At 41.3% G+C, this 20,168-nt stretch overlaps 2 protein-coding genes across 7 annotated transcripts in view; one reads left to right on the plus strand and one right to left on the minus strand.

Moving 5' to 3' along the window:
• arhgap22b (Rho GTPase activating protein 22b) overlaps positions 1-9,493 on the plus strand; it is a 42,666-nt gene extending 33,173 nt beyond the window's left edge. For 3 of the 4 annotated variants that reach the window (XM_030399275.1, XM_030399274.1, XM_030399276.1), the window contains 6 exons: positions 1,684-1,891; positions 2,282-2,414; positions 2,523-2,596; positions 2,707-2,828; positions 3,667-4,714; positions 6,178-9,493. In XM_030399275.1, coding sequence (XP_030255135.1) covers positions 1,684-1,891; positions 2,282-2,414; positions 2,523-2,596; positions 2,707-2,828; positions 3,667-4,714; positions 6,178-6,400 — 1,808 coding nt within the window. In that variant the 3' untranslated portion in view covers positions 6,401-9,493. Of the gene's footprint in view, positions 1-626; positions 1,329-1,683; positions 1,892-2,281; positions 2,415-2,522; positions 2,597-2,706; positions 2,829-3,666; positions 4,715-6,177 lie in introns of those variants that run through there. The other variant, XM_030399277.1, reaches the window with a different exon arrangement.
• An 803-nt stretch (positions 9,494-10,296) lies between these two features.
• Positions 10,297-20,168, minus strand: part of mapk8b (mitogen-activated protein kinase 8b) — a 35,885-nt gene continuing 26,013 nt past the window's right edge. For 2 of the 3 annotated variants that reach the window (XM_030399279.1, XM_030399278.1), the window contains exons 9-12: positions 19,424-19,548; positions 18,147-18,210; positions 16,275-16,352; positions 10,297-15,778 (exon numbers count right to left, since the gene is read on the minus strand). In XM_030399279.1, the coding sequence (XP_030255139.1) occupies positions 15,762-15,778; positions 16,275-16,352; positions 18,147-18,210; positions 19,424-19,548 (284 nt within the window). In that variant the 3' untranslated portion in view covers positions 10,297-15,761. The remainder of the gene's footprint in view (positions 15,779-16,274; positions 16,353-18,146; positions 18,211-19,423; positions 19,549-20,168) is intronic. The other variant, XM_030399281.1, reaches the window with a different exon arrangement.

The following is a 20,168-nucleotide window of genomic DNA, read 5'->3' on the forward strand; positions in this document are numbered from 1 at the left end:
TTCATGTCATTTTCATTATCGAATATTTTCAAAAACACATTATTTATACCCACAGATAAGTATTCATACAAAAGAATAGCAACTCTCTAGTCTTTACAGAGATTGTTTTTAAGAACAGTGTATACTGGCTACTGCCCAGCGAGGAGTTTCTCATCACAAATGGAGTTTTCTTCCTATTTTACTTGATTTAATTTAGCTCCAAGACAAAGTCAGATGATCAAAACATGGTGACTAAACTCTTTGAGACAAACAAAACACAAATAGTGGATGGTACAGCAAGCCAACTTGCTATACTTAAATAACTACTATTAGTGTAACTATTGTTGGCCTATAGTTTCAGAGATTTACAAGTTGAGAACATAGTCAACTCATGTCCTAACAATTATTTTTGTGTTTACAAATCCCATTTTCACTCTTACTTGCAATGTGACTTGAATAGTGGTGGTCAAAATGAGGTTAATGTAGCTTTGGGAGAAGACATTAAAAGTCAGAATTTTAAAATGTGCAATATTAATGATTAGATTACTGAATAAGAAGCTGATCCAAAGGATAATAACACTGTCCCCAGAACACTGAAGCTACAGGGTCGCCAAATATACACAAAGTAAAACAGTATGAAACTGTGTTGTCCTTTGAGGTCAGTTTGTTAAATCAGTTTATTCAGTCATGAAAACAAAGAGTTTGTTTATTTAGATATTTTTGTTGCATTTCACACTATTGTGGGGTTTCCTAAAATCTTTAAAATGCAAACAAATTCATAATTTCTAGCCAAGTTGTTGTTCATATGGTGGGGGTGGGGGACCAAGCTGTGGGGACCCCCTAAATCCCAGCTACACCCCTGTTCACAGATGTAATACATTTTCTTTTAGAGAGAAGAGCAGAATCAAAATCAGCAACATTTGGGTGGATGTAATGTGTTATCTGCTGGGCCACCTCATGTCATGTGCCCAGCCTCCCTCTCAGATTCACAGGGTGAGGGGTGTCTGTCTCTCAGTTCTCAGTCCAGAATAGATCTGTCGCCAACTTATAGACCTGTCGTTAACAGCAGCACTGCGGTCACAGCACACTGACCCCCGTCAGCTGTCATTTGTCTGAAGTCCTCGGTCGGGTCCTCCAACCGTAGCTCGTTTCTGCTGCATAGAAGTTTGTGACTGCAGGATTAATCTACCAGTGGACTCAAATGCCTGAGCCGGAATGGATGAACTTGATGAAATGTGGGTTCGGGGTGTATGAGAAACACTCTCTGCTGCTTTGCAGCTCCGGTTCGGTGAATTACTACCATTACTGCGAGCTGTCAGGCAGCTGCGACTGCTGCAGCCAATCGGCAGGTAACAATCAGGCCAGTTCACCGTGTGAAACCATTGCTGAAGTCATTTTCTTCTACTTGTAATTTTAGATTTTTTTTATGTAGGCCTGTCTGTTATACACTATTTACAGAGCTGCCCATTTCTTTCTTTGCTTTTCTTTGTGTCTGCATAACTGGATTTATCTGTCTGTAATATTCAAAGTGTCTCACAGATGCAATGTACCTTAGATAGATATGTTATAAAGATAAGGAAGTGTTTAAAATATAATATTGTGATACCTGTATTTGTTCCAAATGCCTTCAGTGGATGCATGAGTGAACAATCTGTTGGACCTACAGTCCAAAAAAGTGAATATGTTTCCTCCATCTGTCACCAGGGATATTTGGTCAGCGCTTAGAGGACACGGTCCAGTATGAGAAGAAGTTTGGCCCCCGGCTGGCCCCCCTGCTGGTGGAGCAGTGTGTGGACTTCATCAGGGAGAGGGGCTTGGACGAGGAGGGTCTCTTTCGGATGCCAGGACAGGCCAACCTGGTCAAAGAGCTGCAGGAGTCCTTCGACTGCGGCGACAAGCCTCTGTTTGACAGGTAGTCATAAAAGTACATCAGAATTTTGAGCATGTAAAGGGGCAATGTGTAGTTTTGGAGAAGAAATTCAAACTTTGCATAACCGAATTAGCAAGCTGTTCTCAAGGGAAAATAAGGTCCCCAGAACACAGTTTGAAGCTAGAAAGGTGGCAGGGTCAGCCACATATAAACAAAGTAAAACAGTATAAAATGTTGTGTCTTCTTTTAAGGTCAGTTTGTTTACTCAGTTACAAAAATGAAGAGTTTGATGTTTAGTTTGTTTAGGCATAAAAAAAAAAATCAGTCAGTGAAGATCTTTCTCTTCTGATTTAAATGTCTTCCCCTAAACTACGTAGTGCACCTTCAGTGATGGATCATCCACTGACAGCTTTTTTCTGTGCTCTCTTGCAGTAACACAGACGTCCACACGGTGGCATCCTTGCTAAAGCTGTACCTGCGAGAGCTGCCTGAACCAGTCATTCCCTTCTCTAAATATGAAGACTTTCTAACCTGTGCACAGCTTTTGGCCAAAGATGAGGAGGAGGTATGTGCAGTGTACCCTGTGTGTGTTCATATGTAATTGTGTGTGTGTGTGTGTGTGTGTGTGTGTGTGTGTGGACATCTAACAATCTTTCAATCTGTCATTCATCAGGGGGTCCAGGAGCTTGGCAGGCAGGTTAGCACTCTACCTCTACCTAACTTCAACCTCCTCAAGTACATATGCAAGTAAGTCCACTAACATGTGTTCCGTCTGGATATTTTATTTCACATTGTCCTCAGTTTTCAAGAATGATGTCTGGTTCTGCTTCGGTTTTAACTTTGTTATCTCTCCTTAGGTTCCTTGATGAGGTCCAGTCCCACTGTAACGAGAACAAGATGGGTGTCCAGAACCTCGCCACAGTATTTGGACCAAATATCCTTCGACCCAAGATGGAGGACCCAGTAACTATCATGGAAGGTAAAGACGACGTGCAATTTGTAAGATATGGCCACATATTGGCATTATGTCAAAGATGTATATTTACTGTGTTGCAGATGACAAGTCCTTCCTGTCACGCAACACCGTACGTACTTTAAAGATGCAGACAACATTTAAAATTAGAAAAAAATTAGCTAAAATGATCAAAAGAATGTATTGAAACAACAGTTTTGACGTTATCTATTGTTTTGCAAAAGTTAGCATGCTACCAAGCTAGCAACAGCCTCTTCCGTTACAACTGTATTAGTCGTGTAAACACCGATACTCAACCGTGTGCAGCTAACCCTGAACCTGGACCACTAGGTACACAGCTAATCGACCTAACTAGCTAACGGCAGCGACGGTTAGCAGCAGTTTTTGTTTTTTTGTATGAATTTGAGAGGTGACCAATTCTTACATATTGCACCTTTAAGTGTTGACAGTCCAAAATCCACTGTACTTTCAGCTGGGAGACGTGTGTGAGTGCAGAGTTCTCTACATTTATATATATGAGCCCTCTTTTTTCACTGTATTAAATAAACTGACAAAAATGTTAAAAAAAAAAGTGTTTTTACACATTTTCCTACTTATCGGGCCACATAGCTCAATGGCTAACAATCAAATAAGCTACAAATGGCAGCTAGCTACAGCCATAGATAGCTACAAGATAGCAGTTACTCTGGTGAAATGCTGCCCCATCTTTGGAACTTCCTCTGAATTCCTGCCGTATACCTTTTAAAGTGAAATGGAACCTTGTAGTAAACTTTCTGTATGTGCACGATAAAAACTGAAATAATCCAAGTCCCTTAATGATATCCTGTCTGTCTGTGCTCTGTAGGCACCTCTCTGGTCCAGCACCTGATGACAATCCTCATCAGGGAACACATCCGTTTGTACTCAGGGAGGGACCAGGAGGGACCCATGGCACCCCAGACGGAGCTCCCTCTCCAGGGACATCAGCTCCAACATCGCAGCCTGGGAGCGTGGATCTCAGAGGAGGACCTCCCCAGCTGCCCGGTCTCCAACCCTGACCAAGAGCTGCACAGCAGCGCCTCATCCCTGGATGCCAAACTTTGTGCGGCTGTCACACCAACCCAGACCCCAAACCTGAACCCAGGACCAAAGCTGGGGTCTTCATCAGGGAAAGGAGAGACGCTGGTCAGCCCGAGCAAACAAGCCAAGACCACTCCTTCCTGGAAGTACTCCTTCAAAAGCTCTTCAGCCCCTCGATCACAGACACAAGCCAAGCAAAGTAGCAGCAGCAGCTCTGTGGCTGATAACACTAGTATATCTTCTGGTGGGGGTGGAGGTGGAGCTGGTGGTGGTGGCGGTGGAGGTAACTGGCTCATGAACGGTTTGTCCTCCTTGAGGGGACACCGTCGCACGTCGTCAGGCGAGCGGTCTGCCCGGGATCGCGACTCCACTGGCTCCTCTCAGAGACTCTCCACCTACGACAACGTCACCTCTTCCTCCAGCATGGGGAGCGTCCCAAGTGTATCCAGCACACCTTGGTCCACGTCCTCCTGCGAAATCTCCGTCCCTGACTCGGGAAGCGAGCCCTCAGCCAACCAGAACTGCGGAGTAGGGGGTGAAGGTGCGGACAAAGGGGAGTGGATGGAGAGCCAGAGGGAGGCCGACAGAGGAAGGGATGGAGGGACGACAACGACAGACCCGAGCTCTGAGCAGGACAGCTGCGAGGCCATGGAGCTGTGCAGTAGCAGCGCAGCCTGCAGTGAGAACGGAAACATGGCCATGGCAGCAGGGGTGCCGTCCATTATCATGTCCGAGGACGGAGACGGGACAAATCTAACACTGAGCAGTTTGGTGGAAGGACTGAAGAACGAGTTGAGGAAGCAGAAGACTTCGTATGAGGCCAGGATCCAAAAGTAAGTCTGTGTCCATTGATTCCTAACGCTTGTCATGAAAAAAAATAGGATTTTAACTAGGGATCGACCGATATGGATGCTAATAACGATTCTTTTTTCATCAGCCTTAGCCGATGACCGATACGGACTGCCGATTTTCTTGAGCCGATATTTGGAGCCGATACTACTTTTGCTCCCTCAATTTACATCATAAGAATTACACAATGATGATAACAAATGTTACGAGTCTCAATTTAAAAAAAGGAACATTTATTGAAATTAAAAAAGGTGAGGTAGAACAAGAACAAGTAAACAATATTTAACAAATATTAAAAACAGGTGAGGTAGAACAGTGCTCTGTGAAATGCTGCCACACTGGATTGGTTTTCTTTTTCGTGATTTTGTCTTCTCCTACACACCTGTCGACCCTAAGGTGTGCAAAAGCTGCACTGTGTGGTTCAATGATAAAAACTTACATTTGAAAAAACTACAAAACTTGGTGCCATTGTTACATAATGGCATATATTTATATTATCATTTACAATGTACAATTTATCATTTATTTAATTTACAAATATTTAGTAAATCATATGGTGTGTGACAGTGGATATGATGGTATCAGATGTTTCAGTCACATCCTGTTGAGTCATGTATTTCCTGTATGCTTGCCAGTGAATACCAGTTTTGCATTCCACTTTCGAACTGGCAGTAGACACGTTTTTTGCCTTAATGTCTTCTTATGAAGTGAATGTTGACTGCACAATGTAATGAATATAGAATAATGACACCATCGGTGTTCACACTGGTTCCTTAGAAACCTCACTTTCATTATGCAGTTTTGTCTGCTGCTGCCATGAATTCTGTTGGAAGATGAAGGCTGTCAGGAGATCCAGTCGGGCTGGCAGCCTGGCACCATTTCTGTCAATTTGCTTTCACAGCCATTATTGACTAAATGAATAAATAAACTCACATTCTGTCCTGTGTTGTCAGTGGAAGCGAGTCTGCGGAAAACGGAAAGCAATCTAGTTGTCTCTGCAAAAGCTGAGCCAATAATAATAAAACCACTTGGAAACACCAGGAAGGAGAGCTTCGATTTATTTCCTGAATGCTGAGGATATCTAACAGCACAGTTTATTTTGGGGAAACAGGTCAACTGAATTATCTCCACTCTCTGTCTTTAAGGATTTATTCTCCAAGTGACAAAAAAACGTCTCATTAATCTCAAGCTGTATCTACATTAGTTCTGCAGACACATTTTATGTGCCTAGATAATGTACAGTTCACGAAATAATTTCTATTCACGCATCTCAAAACCAGAGCAAACATCAGACACCAGTGAAGTACGAGAATTGTTTCCTTTGTTTTTGTAATTTGAGTGAACTGGTCCGATGCCCTTTCAGTCCTGACCTTCACTGTGTGTCCAACATGTAAAGGTGAAGTCACTGACCTTTGGCTTGTGTCCGTGTTGTGCTGCCTCCCCTCAGACTCGAGGAGTCCAGCGCTGCTCTGTGTGCGCAGATGGAGCGTCTGGAACAAGAGATGGAGCAGGAGAGGAAGAAGCAACGCATGCTGGAGATCAAACTACGAAACTCCGAGCGGGCGCGCGAGGACGCAGAGAACCGCAACCGGCTTCTGGAGAAGGAGATGGAGGATTTCTTCTCCACGCTGGGAGATCTGGCCCTGGGTGCAAGGACTAGTGACATTTGACCTGGCCCGGCCGGTTTGTATTTTGGTGTTAGGTGTCTTACAAGGGCTCGCGTCCTCCACAGTGCATCAGGGCGTTCCTTCATATGAAAAGTTAAAAAAAAAAAAAAAAATAGGGGAACTGGACATTACCTGTGTGCATTCAGGACAAACTCAGACTGAAAGGTGGAGTTGAAGGATGCAAATATCAAACTGGAAGTGACCGTCTCCATCTCCACGGAGCACCAACTGGTTTTGACTTTCGTACGCATGCTTGAAATGGACCGTTAAGATGAGAAGACGACGCTCCTTGATGAGTCCAGTGTTTGTCTTGTGAAGGCAGTGTTTTAACAGTGCAGGTGCCTGTATGTATTTGACTGGTGGAACATTATGTACTTTCTCTGATATTCTCTATACTGGAGAGCACTGACTTCTTCAACCACTATTGTACAAGGACACGACCAGAATGGATTGCTTGCTGAAACTGCAAGACCCGATAGAGACGTTAATGCTGATTTCTATCTTTATCTGATATTAATCTTTTAGGAATATGTGCTACATTTTGGGGAATACTCTCATTGGCTTTCTTGCCAAGAGTCAAACGAGAAGGTTGATACCACACTTCAGCAGGGTCCTTTTGAGGCAGCGCTAGGCTAACTCCTCCCACTGTCCGCTACCTTTTCATTAAGCTAGGCTAACCGGCAGCTGGCCGTAGTGTCATCATTTACATACTAGCATTTAGCATTTTGTTAGTTTAGTTCTTATTCCAAAGTTTTACGGGAGTTCTAACCTTTATGCAAAGCTAACTTTAGTGGCCTTTTGCTTTAGCTATTTATTTAGCAGGGCTCTTTTAATTTCAGGCAGCGCTAGGCTAACTCTTTCCACTGTCTTCTACCTTTTCGTTAAACTAGGCTAACTGGCAGCTTGCCCTAGCTTTATCATTTACTTACTAGCAATTAATATTTTGTAAGCTGAGTTGTTATTTTTAGAAAGTTTTACAGTTTCAGGCAGTGCTAGGCTAAACTGTTTTCTACTTTTATGTTAAGCTAGGCCTACTGGCAGCTTGCTGTAGCTTCACCCACTTATTAATATGTTATATCTATTCAGTTCATAAAGTGAAATGTAAGCTGCTGCTAGTTTCCCTGTTTCCAGTTTTAATGCGAGGCTAAGCTAATTGCCATACTCAAGCTTCATACTTACAGCGTACAGAGGGGAAAGTGGTATCAATCTTCTGGTCTTGATCTCAGGAAGAAATTGTATTAATGTATTTCTTAAAATGTCATGCTGTTCCTTCAACTGTAGGGTCAGTTCAACCAAATTATAAAAAAACATGATTTCTCACTTGCCTGTTTTGGAAGCTGTTGAATTAAATTTTTTTTTTTTCAAATCCGGTCTTTATTACTGTGAGCAAGAACAACAAAATTCAATTTTTAGCCTATTAGGTTTACAGCTGAAATCTCACGGACAGCTGCACAAAGACCCTGGAAATATAAAACCCAAATGATTTGCATGGCTCAAAAGTACAAGGGGTAATTGAGAAAATTAGTTTTTTGTGAATCTGAGTGAACTGACTGTTGATTAAACTGTGCAATGGTGGATTTAGCAGAAGTTCCTTCACGTGCATATATCCTCCTGCCCTCTTTTTGTACTGCAGACATTTTTTTCCTGAATGTTTAACTCTAGAATCACATTTGTATATCGTAACACAATAGCAGGTTTAGACGACTACACTTTCCAGTAACAGGCGGAACCTCTGCAATAGCTGCCTCCGTATTTTCTCGTCCTCAGGCCCGTCCAGTGCCTCTCCTGTCACCATCTACATGGTCTCCATTTGATGGCAAAGCCTCAGTCTTCGGTTAACTCCGACCCTCACAGATGTCAGTATACCTTTATAATGTACAAACAACACAACAGGGACAAATGAAGCATTTTCAACTTGGCGCATGCTGCCTTGAACACAGGCCACGTGGCTCAGTAGGTGAAGGCCATTTACAGTACACAGTTAATACCAAAGCTGGACCGCCTCAGCTGTTCGCTCACTAAAGATCAGAATGGCCTGCCTGGAAGCCATGTTTTTGATGATTTTGGCACATGAAGCTGAACACTGCCCTCAAAGAAACAATGGAATTTCCTGGTTGTGCCTTCAGGGAAGTGTTTATAGGAAAAAAAAAATGTAGTGTTGCTTGCTTGTCTGGAGATGTAGTGCATATATTCGCGCATAGTCGACACAGTGGCTGCATTGTATCATCTTATTTTTTCGTTTCAAATGGCAACAAACTGCTGAAGACGAGTAACTTGATCTCCCTCGAAGGTGCCAATTCTTGTGAAAGTGAATCGTGAAAATTGAATGGAAGTTTTGAATTGAGAATGTATCCTCGTAGTGAATGTAACGTGTTGTCGATGAAGCCAGCCCCATGAAAAAATTATGTAAATGAGGCGAGGAAAAAAAAAAAGACAAGTCACTGATGGTGTTCAGTTCATCCAGTTCTGTGACCCATTACTGTGACCTCACTTCTTATCAGTGCTGGACATGTGATGTATTATGGGATGTATCACACAGACGCGCATCGCATCAGGAAGCTGTGACGTGCCGTGTGTGGATCCGGTCCACTGAATTATTGACCGTTTTATCTTTCCCAAAATGAAGAGTTGCAGATGTCTCCCTTGTGAGAATTGCATGTGGTAACATTGTTGAAAATGTCTCATCACCAATCAGAAGAATGTCCAGAAGAGACACTTGATTCTTACAGGGCACGACAGACAGAAGAATTACAAGTGAAAGTGTGCTTTTGGTTGGACAATGTGTCTGTATTTTTCCTTTTTATATTTTATAAAGAAACATGAAGCCAGTGTTGTTCCGTTAACCTCTTCAGTTGCACAGGTTTACATCGTCCTTTTCCACTTCACCCCCTGTGAACCGTCAGTATCACAGTTGACGGTATTATGGTTGAAATCTATCGCAGGTTCTTTTGATTCCTTTTATGTGTGTGTGTCATGGCGAAAGGCTCAATGTTTCTTATTGCTCTGCTGATGATCTATGGTGCTTATTTATTATGGATTTCCACTATTGTAATGAATGGACATGTATGGAATAAAGGTGAAAAAGATCATCTGTGAGACATGAGTGAACCCGAGTTCTTGAGGTATGTAATCAGGTTTTCTGATCAAATAATCCAATAATGCTTTTTTAAAAGATTTCAGTGAACTATGACTTGAGCGGCGAGGACCAAGGGACAAAATAATGATCAAACGGAGTCTCATAGTTGTAATGTGTAAGAATTGGCCACCCATTTAATTCATACATACTAGCTGGTTAGCTCAGTTAGTCCTGCAGGTAGCCGTTTGCAGCAGCTTCGACCAGCACCCACCTCTGGAGCCCGAGCCGAGTATAATGGTGTTTCGAGAAAAAAGGGACTAGGGCTGGCCAGTTAGCATGCTAACTTAGGTAGCATCTGCCAACACAATACATAAACATCTTTGACGTCACATCAAAATTATTTCTTCACGTTCTGTTGATGATTTTATTGTTTCTTACAGGCGGCACATTTAAAGTTCCTGGAAAACGGAATCTTGCTAAGCTCCAAATGTCTACACTGATAAACCTACTAATGTTTGTTCTTACTCAAACAGTTCATTGAATGCTTCAACCACTGTTCAAAAGGGAGGCCACTAGTACATCTCACAATACACTCCTTAATGGTAATTAACACTGCTGGACTCTGTAGGTTAGCAAAGGTTACTCAAACAAATTTTACTTATTACTATTTTCAGGACTAAGATTAATACATATAAATTGCTACATAGCTCCTTTAATGAATCGTGCTGTTACTGGTGCCATCAATGTTCAACGTTGCTGGATTGAGCAATGAAGTGATGTGATTTGTTATTACAGGGAAACAAAAGAGACACACAACTATAAATCAAAGTGTATTTCTTTTATTTGCAGTACGTGTTTTTAAATTTTTTTCTTCTTTTTTTTTAAGATGTGGCATCATCAGATCCCAGTGCATGTATTCTAGTAGTGCACTTCTTCGTTGGTTGCGGTTTTTCGGGACGCGCAGATCCAGGAATTTCTTAAAACTACTTGCATGGCTGGATTCACTAGCAAACATTACAAACCAGCACCATACATATAATGATTTCTTGTAGGTATTTACTCATCTTTTTTGTGTTTATTAACATTATTGTCCTTACCGCATCCCCAAATCTGAAAATCTGTCGGCCATGTCGCGACCCGCGAGAGCTTCCCGTCTCGGCGTCGAACCCCCCGGCCGACAGATTCGTTTGGCGGGGGTAAGTCTTGATTACGTAACATCATGACTATAAACAAGTCACAGAAATAAAAATTGATCTTATTCATAAAAAAGGAAAACATGGATTGACAGTACCAAACATTTTCTTTACCTTCAGGAGACAGCTAACAAAAGGCTAGGCCCATCACATACTACTAGCACAGTTTGCTGAAGGTATTGCACATTTAGTTTAAAAACAAAAAAAAAAACAAAAAAAAAGAACAAAAAAATACATATAACAATTCTCTTACTTCTAGGTGAAGTATACATAATGTACAAAACTAGAAGTCTGTTGAAACCAACAAATAGTACACTTTCAAATAAATAAATAATGGAATCTGTTATTCACACGTCTTCGATAGCTAATTCTGCAGGCGACTAAGTATATGCAAGAACTGGCAGAAATTCAGCGTGAGGTAGTTCATCAAAGCCGACTTAAATCAGAATGACATTTGTTTGGAGAGATGCAGTAATATATATATATATATATATATATATATATATATATATATATATATATATATATATATATATATAAAAAGCAACAACAACCTAAGAAGAGGAAAAAAAAAAAAGAAAATATACTCCAATTAAAGCCCCTAATGTTGGGCTGAGGAAATTAAGAGCACTTTAGACAACAAAGTCTTTTTTTTTCTGATTGGTAACTTTAGCTAATATCACAAATGGGCTAATACGACAAATGGATACACACCACGGATTTTCTCCCTTCTTACAGATGTGACACTGCACAGGTCTTTACCTCTTTGTTTATCAAAAAGACTTTTGCACGTTTACTTTTTTTTTTCTTGCTGTTGGAATCTACAGTAACTGACTGCACAGTGAATTTAGTTTGTAATGTACAGCTCTGGCTCTGCAGTTTCCTCCACTGCACTTTACTAGCACACCATCAGTGCTCAATACTCAACTCTTTCTTCTCAGCTCTCTACAAAAGGAGCGGGATCAAATGGCACCAGCTGTTCGTAAGTTTAAACTTCAAAGCGAAGTGTTTACAAAGTGCAACCTTTAGCCTTGCGACACTAAAATGGGTTGCACCACATAAACTAGTTCTTATATAGAGATTAGCATGTTTCAATATCAACAGCCAGTGACCGCTGGATTTCCCTGCTGCATAGCCACTGTTATTATTAGCATTGTTAGCATATTAACTGTTGTTTAGCTAACTGACAAAGCTAGCGTTACTCTGATAATATATCAAATATTAACTGTCAAAGCTTTCAAAATGTCAAAGCTAACATTAGCTTGCTCATATACCTTAAGTTAACTGTTGGGCAGCCAATTGACAAAGCTAAGGATTTCATGCTAGTTTTACGACATTTAACTGTTGCATATTGACATAGCTAATGTTTGCTTGCTAATATTTTATATATAAACCTTTGATTAGCTCAATGACATAGATAACGTTGTTTGCTAATATATTAATGTTAACTGTTGTTTAGCTCATTCTCATAGCTAACATGTGCTTGCTAATATATTAAATGTTAACTGGTGTTTAGCTCATTGAGAAAGCTAACGTTTCTTTGCTAATATTTTAAATGTTAACGGTTGTTTAGCTTGTTGTCAAAGGTAACGCTTGCTTGCTAATATATTACCTGTTTAGACTGAACAGTGAAAGAGGTAACGTTATGTTGTTTTTTTGTCTGAAGTATGTATCAATGTATAATTACCACAATATCACATAATACTTCAAATTAGAAAATGTGCTATTAGCGTTAGACTGAACCAAATAAATAAGAGCGAGAATATTTCCCTTGTATATTAATTCTGATACACACGTACTCCATTTTTGCTGTTACTTCTATTGTCATTTGTAAAAAGGAAACCTACCAACATCTAAAAAGAAGTTTAATATTGTTTTGACTGATTTATTTAGTTATTTATGGAAGTTATTCTAAGTTACAGCTTTTAATGCTTAAATAAATTCCCTTTTACATTTACATTAATTTTGATACAAGCTCTACAAAACCAATTTACCCATTGCTAAGTATCTCACGGGCTAAGACATTCATTAAGTTTTAATGGTGCAACCCGATTACTAGCTATATTTTACTCAGGCAGGACACACACCCGGTAATGGATTTACGAATAGCTGGTGCAAGTCCAGAATAGATGAGCCAAGGTGCGGCAGTAACAGAAATCATGTCGTTAAATAAATGGTTCTGTCCGTGTTCATATTTGGCAGACGAGTTGCAGGTGGAGCACAGCACAGAGCTACAGTAGCGTCATGCTACTTTTTTTCCCCCCAGAAAAACGACAGAGACAGGTTCTAGACGGACACGGTAATATTTAAGCCTCTGCTGCAAACATCCACAAACACCCGCTCATGATCCACGACGGTCCAACACATCCCGACTCTGCCTCGTGCAGAGAGGAAGTTCAGCTATGAAAGCATTTCTAGCGGACAGAACTGGCGCGTGAAACCTCAAATGTTGAGCAAAACATCTAAATTGAAAAAAAAACAAACATGTTTCATTCATTTACTATGAAATTCATGGTATTCTAATTTCAACAAACCGTTTGCTTGGATGTTTTCAGTCTAATATAGCTTGTTTTAGATAAAATATGGTTAGAGCATTTTTTTTTTTTCAGCTACTAGCACATGTGTTGATTAACTTAAACACACACGGTGGATTAACCAGGAACACTGTGGTTGTTTGCCTCTGCCTCTCAGATACGTCTTCGGAACTTAAACATCAGTCTACCTTCCGACTGTCACCAGCATCCAGAACCATCGCAGAATACTGACAATGACGCCAATGATGGAGTTCACTCTCCAAGTTTGATCCAGCAGCTGAATTTCAACGCGTCCGCCTCGTCGAATCTTCTCTCTCCGACAATCATCACATTAAATTAGCACTCGAAGAAAAAGCCAAAAAACTTGTTAACCTAGATTTCGGTTGCTGTCGCTGCAAAGAAACACTTCTTTTATTCTTTTTTTTACTTTGATGAAAGACCTTTTGATTAAACTGCCTCCTCTTTCTGAAATGACTCAAACGCGCGCTCAAGCATCTCAACGCATACGTCATCGCTTTCTTTACCCTGCAAGACACCGCAGTCTCCCGCCCGAGGGTCCAAATCAAAAACAAGTAGAAAAATATACAATACATTTTGTGAGAACTACAACCCCGTCGCACATTATCGCTTTGATATGGAAACTACTGATGTTATCCAGACGCCATGAAAACCTACACGAAACACGCTTCCTCCCGGGTACTCAGGAATGAATGACAAACAACAGGCACTTTTCCTTTCCAAGCTAAATTTAAAAAACAAAACAAAAAAACACTCAAAAAGGGCACATTTATTGCATACCGTGAAGAACAATTTGATTCTTTTGACTCTGGTTGTTTGTGCTGCTAAGTTTTAGCTCCTTTGCGTTTTATTCACAATTGCAGGCAAGTCTGGTACACAGAGTGTTTTGGCGATGTTTTTAGAAGAAAAAAAAAATCACTTTCAAATTTTCCAAATTCAGAAAAAAAATACAGCACATTATTAATAACAGGATCTGGTTGTAGGAAGCAGACATCTTTTCACGCCGTTCCCATCAGGCTGCAGAACCACCGTCCCTTCCAATGCCGCCGAACATCCAACACGTTCTCAATACCACGATTCCCTACATGACTCAAGCACATTCTACCAAACACCGCCACCGATTAACACAACCCCCACGCGACTCTCGATAAACCTCCCAAAAGCGCCACGAAATTAAATATTCTCAAGTCCTGAAAAAATAAACTGTCAAAAAGCAAGCCGGTGGAGGACGTCAAAAAAGAACAAAAGAGCTCCGTGCATCCCAGTCCTCCAAAAACAAATACCTCCACCTCCGGCTCGTGTCACACAGCCTGTCGCAGACAAACAGGAAGAGGTAACTTTAAAGCACTTAAAAAAAATTAAAATAAAAAAAATACAGAAGACAGTCATCAAAAAACAAAAAGCTCCACGTTATCCTGCGGGACCTCACTATGCCGTTATCAATCCCAGAAGCTGAAATGTTAGAAGGTAAAAATGAATCACACGGTCGAGCGAAAAACATTTTGAAATCCTATCACGTCGGAACGGGAAGTGAAGAACGAGCAAATTATAAAGCTTTCATTAAAATCTTACAATGTAGGAAGTAGTAGTGACTCACGAGAAAAGAACGTTTTGTTTTTTTTACAAGTAAATCTACAAGATCTCAGTTCAAATAAGCGGATATGCCGTACGCAGTTCAAACAGCATCCGTGTGACGCGAGATCAAACAGAAGGGGAGCACTGAGACCGCACGCTCGTCAATTCAGTTATGTTTCGATGGCTCACTGCAAACTTGTATCGAAGATAAAACTACATCTACCATAAAATCTGTACAAACTCAGTCTACATTTATATGGCAATTTGTAAAAGCAGTAGCTTACAAGTGAAACGAATGACTTTCAACAGAAAAATAGATCACATTAAAACATTGTACAGATATTTCTTTAAATTCTCACTGTCGGTTAATACAAACCGGAGCATCGTGAAATCATAAAAATTCTCTTATCATCATCTTAGGTTTCTGAAAAAAATTAAGAAAATGCCACAATAAATTACAGCTAGGACTCAAAACGAAAAAGAAATCCTAATTTTTGTTTTTTAAAAAAAGACTAAAACCGTAATAAAAAAAGAAAGAAAGAAAAAAAAAGATCTGTCCTTTCAGAAATCAAAATATTTCTCAAACAGCTAGCTGGCTAATCGCTACACTACTGAAGACAAGCACAGAGAGGAGAGGTGGAGGAAGAGGAGGAGGAGGAGGAGGAGGAGGAGGGAGGTGGGGACGGGGGGGTGGCTGGGTGGGGCCAGGAGCCAGTGTCGGGCTATCGGTCTTGGGTGTGACCATGGAGCGAGGCCAAGCCCAGGACCAGGAGGAGGCGGACATGATAGTCATCTGCAGCAGCCCAGGGGGGCTGGAGCGGCAGCAGCAGCGGCGGCGGTGGCGGCGGCGCTGGCCGTCTCCAGGCTGCTGTCGGTGTCGGTCAGAGTCGGGTCGGTAGACATGAAGGAGACGTTGGCGGAGGAGGACGTCGAGGTGTGGTGCTGGTGGTGCTGCTGGGGGCGGCCGCTCACTGCTGCACCTGTGCTATGAGGAACAAGGACAGACCTGTGGTCAGCCAAAGTATCACTGTATGTGTGCTCGGAGTTAAAAAATATTATGGAGAATTTTTTGGTGATTCGACGCTCCACCACAGTCTCTGAGTGTGACACCACTTAAATCCCAGGTGTGGATCAGTCTGTTAGAGGGAATGTATGAGCTGACTGGGGCATCGGTGGCTGTGACAGATACCGCTCACCCCATTACAAGACACTGTTGTTTGAGCTGCTATTTTAAGGTGAAATAGTTTCAAAATGTTGCTTTAATAATCAGGTGTGACTTGTAGGTTTATGCCACAGCTAACAGGGTCATAACTCAACATATACTTAGTGTCGAACTAGATATACTAGAACCACATAACAGGCAGAACTGTAGCAGTGCACTACTGACACAGTTGGAGCTCACGGTTTGTAAGCAGAAAAAAAAAAGTGATCATTTAAACATCTTCACGAGGCACAAGCTCTCTCACATGAACTCCACTAACCTATGGACGCTGGCTGTCCCCTGATGACACCGTTCTTTGTCCTCTCTTCCCAGTCCAACACTTCTTTGTATATCAACTCTGCAACAAACAAGTCACAATCACTTAATACAGAAAAGGCGAGGAAGAAAAAAGCCTGACACGGTGAACCTGTGAGCTGCTGTCATCACTCTGTCAGCGCTGAGGAGGATGGAGCTTCTCCTCCACCCGCTCACCTCACTGTGGTGTTCCCAAACAGTCGAGCTCACTCACAGGTCTACTGACAGTTTTAGTTACATGTCGCATTTCTGTTACATTATTTGTGAACAAAACATCAGTGTCTGTGCTGTGCAGTTCTATGCTGATGACGCTGCGCTTTATGTTCCACTTATAAACAGGAGAAGTATGAGACTATCTGTGAGTGTTGCTGGATGTAAGATGTTAAGTGTATCTAAAACACATTTTACAGCGGACAAAAACCCTAACATGTGCTAACACTTGGTTTTTGTCCTCAAAGTGAATGTGTACCATCAGCATTCACTCTCAGGTCAATGGACTCTGCAGTGGTCACAGGTATTTTAGCCTCAGGCTCCAACAACACCAGGGTGAACACCTTTTCTGGCGCAAAGTCATGACGTGTGTTGATGTTAATGCAATAAGCCATAATATCTTTTCATACACACCTCTGTTCGAGCAGTGCTTGAACATCGTTCAGTCAGTGCTGAGTTTGAAGAAGATACTGTAGTAATAGAAGGCTTCCATGCTCGTCAGCGGCCTGACTGCCACTGTGCATGTGCAACTCTCAACGGAGATTAGAGGGAAGCAAGATGTCTTACTCCTTAGTAACTTATTTTATCAGCTCAATGTGCCGAATTCAGAATATTACTGATTAGGAAACTTTCAAAACAGGTTTAATGCCTTCTCTGCGCGTTCTGATGAGGTTTATGAACGGCTGCTATCTACTTTTCCTTGAATTTCTGGTGCGTTCATGATGACAAATGTGACACACAAGAAAAAATAGCACATTTCAGACAAACTTCTATCCTGGCAATCTAATGTGATTATAGCCAGCTAACTATTTTTAACAGGTTTACCCATTTTTAAAAAACCTGTGTATGCACACTAACTCGGTGTAAAAGAGGTATTAAACCCCCTTTCACACTAGACAATAAAAAAACCCCACTAACATCTGGCTGCAGTATAAAATGAGAAAGGATGCAGTCTCAATTAATTCCAGGGTTAAATGACTCTGCAGCAGTCAGGGTTATTTATCAGCTCCAGGTCCCACAATGTCCCCCCCTGTTCCACTGGGATACTATGACGCATGTTTAAAAAAAGTTTTTCCTGTCTGTTTCTGTTCAAGCAGCACTCAAAACATTTCACCTGTCGTCCGAAAGGCTTATCCAGTCTCAGTGGCTTAAAAAGAAATACATGTTCTAGTTTTATATGGGTCGGCAATTTAACTTTTACTATTAGCTTCAAACTGTGACCTTTCCTTTATTGATTGTACTTCAAGTAAGGATCATAGCTAGAATTTTGGTAAAAGACGTATCCTATGCTTCTATTTCATCACAGCTAAACACTATAGTGTATTTATAGAACTATATGGATTATATTTTATACAAGAACAAAGATTTGACTGCAGATAATCTACAGTGTATGAAACATGTTTATCAGCTATTCAGATGTGTGAAAATAGGACTGTGCATCAAACATTAGTGCATGTATGAGTTCAGAGGAGAGGAAAACGTGTGTATCAGTTGGAGAACAAAGATTAAATGTCCCGTACGCCGCAAAGCACGAACACAGAGCGACCTTATGCAACGCATCGCGGATGGCAAAGTGCTTCTGACAGCTTACTCAAAGAGGAGAACAGCAACAGAGGATCATTCCTACCTTTCCACTCCTCCACTGTGTGCTCTCTCTCATCCAGCTGCTTGTCTGTGATCACAGGTGGTGGCTGGAAAGAGACAGGCAGACACATTTGTTATATTTCAGTTCTTTTAACAGAAGCTCATTGAAAACATCAAGCAACAAGTCCACACGTTTCAACCGCCGAATATTTAAAAAAAAAAAAATAGAGTTAGATTCTTTTAGAGAACAACTTCTTCTCGCAAGTTTCACAATGACCCTTATTTTTACAGGCTGCTGTGCATGTTTTCATTCCAACTGAACACTACGGCTCATGAATGATGAGAAAAGTCAAACCACAGCGCTGCAGTAGCTCCCAGCTTAAACTGAAAACCTACAGACTCAGCTAATTGATGGCACAAGATAGCAGAAGGAAACTGCTGCAGTGGACCATCCTCACATTAAACCCACTTAATGCTGATTTGTTTTCTGCTTTGGACTGCACAAATCTCTCCAGGAACACGCCGCAAACCCTCAAAATCAAAATGATAGCACGGCACCGAGCTGGAACAAACTACCTCAACGCTAGCCGTGGGATAGAGTTATCCATCCTCCCCAGAGTCCGGTGGAGATGTGATGCATTATGCAGTGTCAGAGCGAGATCTGTGTACAAATCTGCAGCTTTCAAGGCTGCACTGTCACTTCTGAGGAGTCCTTCATGTCGCAGAGGAGGGGGGAGCAGCAATTCACCACAACTTTCAATTCGCCCATCACAGGCAAAATCAATTTGCACTGGCTGACTCATTGCGATTCCAAGGAGTGTGAGGTGGATTATCACAAAGCATACAGACGCTTTTGTGTCACCAAACACAGACCCACAATGCATTTAACATGCAGAGCAGACATTTTTTAAAAGAGGAGAGGACATGGATTGTTTTAATAACATATCGAGGGATTCAACATGAATATCATTTGCAAATGTTTTTCCTGAGTTGAACCAAATTTCAACAGAGTGCTTCTTTTTCTGCATGAGCAGCACCTCCAGCAGCCGTCAGAACCGAGCCATCAGTTTTTGTCTCTGCTCTTCTGTGGGTGGGCCTCAGCTGGAAAAAGCTGATGCCTCATATGTCTTTGCACCAAATCATAATTCAGCAACATCAAATCAAAATCTTATGACAGTTGTGTGGTTGTTGTTTGGTGCCAAAAGGCCACGGTCGATCAAATCAGATCAAGTCACACAGACGCCAGAGATACATTAAGAAACTGAGCATTCAGGGGCTTTCAAAAGGACCTGAAATCATTACTAATGAGTGAGTACTTACCGCCTCCACTTCAGTGGGGTCATACCACACGTTGATATAAGGGTGCTGGAGAGCCTCGTCCACCGAAATCCGCTTTGACGCATCTATTACCAGCATCTTGGATAGAAGGTCTCGGGCTTGGCTCGCTGGAAAGAAATTGTGTCAGAGAAAGAGAAAATAAATTACACATGTAAAACAACATTTAAAAACAACCACATTTATAAGGTCCCCCCTCCCAAAAACCCAGTCTGCTCTCTAACTGGTAACCTCCCAGAGGCCTGAGCAGGCAGCTCCCATCACGTTTAGTAGTAGTAGTTCTTGCAACCATGGCCATGTCTGGATAACTGGATAGTTGCGACATCACAAGTTTACGAAGTGCTGGTGGCTCATTCAAAGACACAGTTTCTACATATGGGCTGTTTGAATTTCTCCATTGATTGAACGGTTTTACACTTTCACAGCAATTATATAACACCTAGAGGTGCTTTTTAATAAAAAAAAAAAAAAAATCATAAAATTCCAATACAAGATTAGACCTTTAACTTTTGACATAAAACGTTTTGTATATTAATAAAATCAGATTTTTCATTTCTAGTTTTTAATAATAAGGAAGAACCTATACAAGAGATTTTAAAGATTTGAACATTCTATTTGATTTGTTTTGTGGATAAAATACATCAGGCACAAATATTCAGTCCTAAAAGAGTTTTTTTTTTTCCAAACGGCATATCTGGTTCTTTTAAGAGTATCACTAGGGGCGGAAAAT

This window comes from Sparus aurata, chromosome 20 (genome assembly GCF_900880675.1).
Source record: "Sparus aurata chromosome 20, fSpaAur1.1, whole genome shotgun sequence".
Lineage (NCBI taxonomy): Eukaryota > Metazoa > Chordata > Actinopteri > Spariformes > Sparidae > Sparus > Sparus aurata.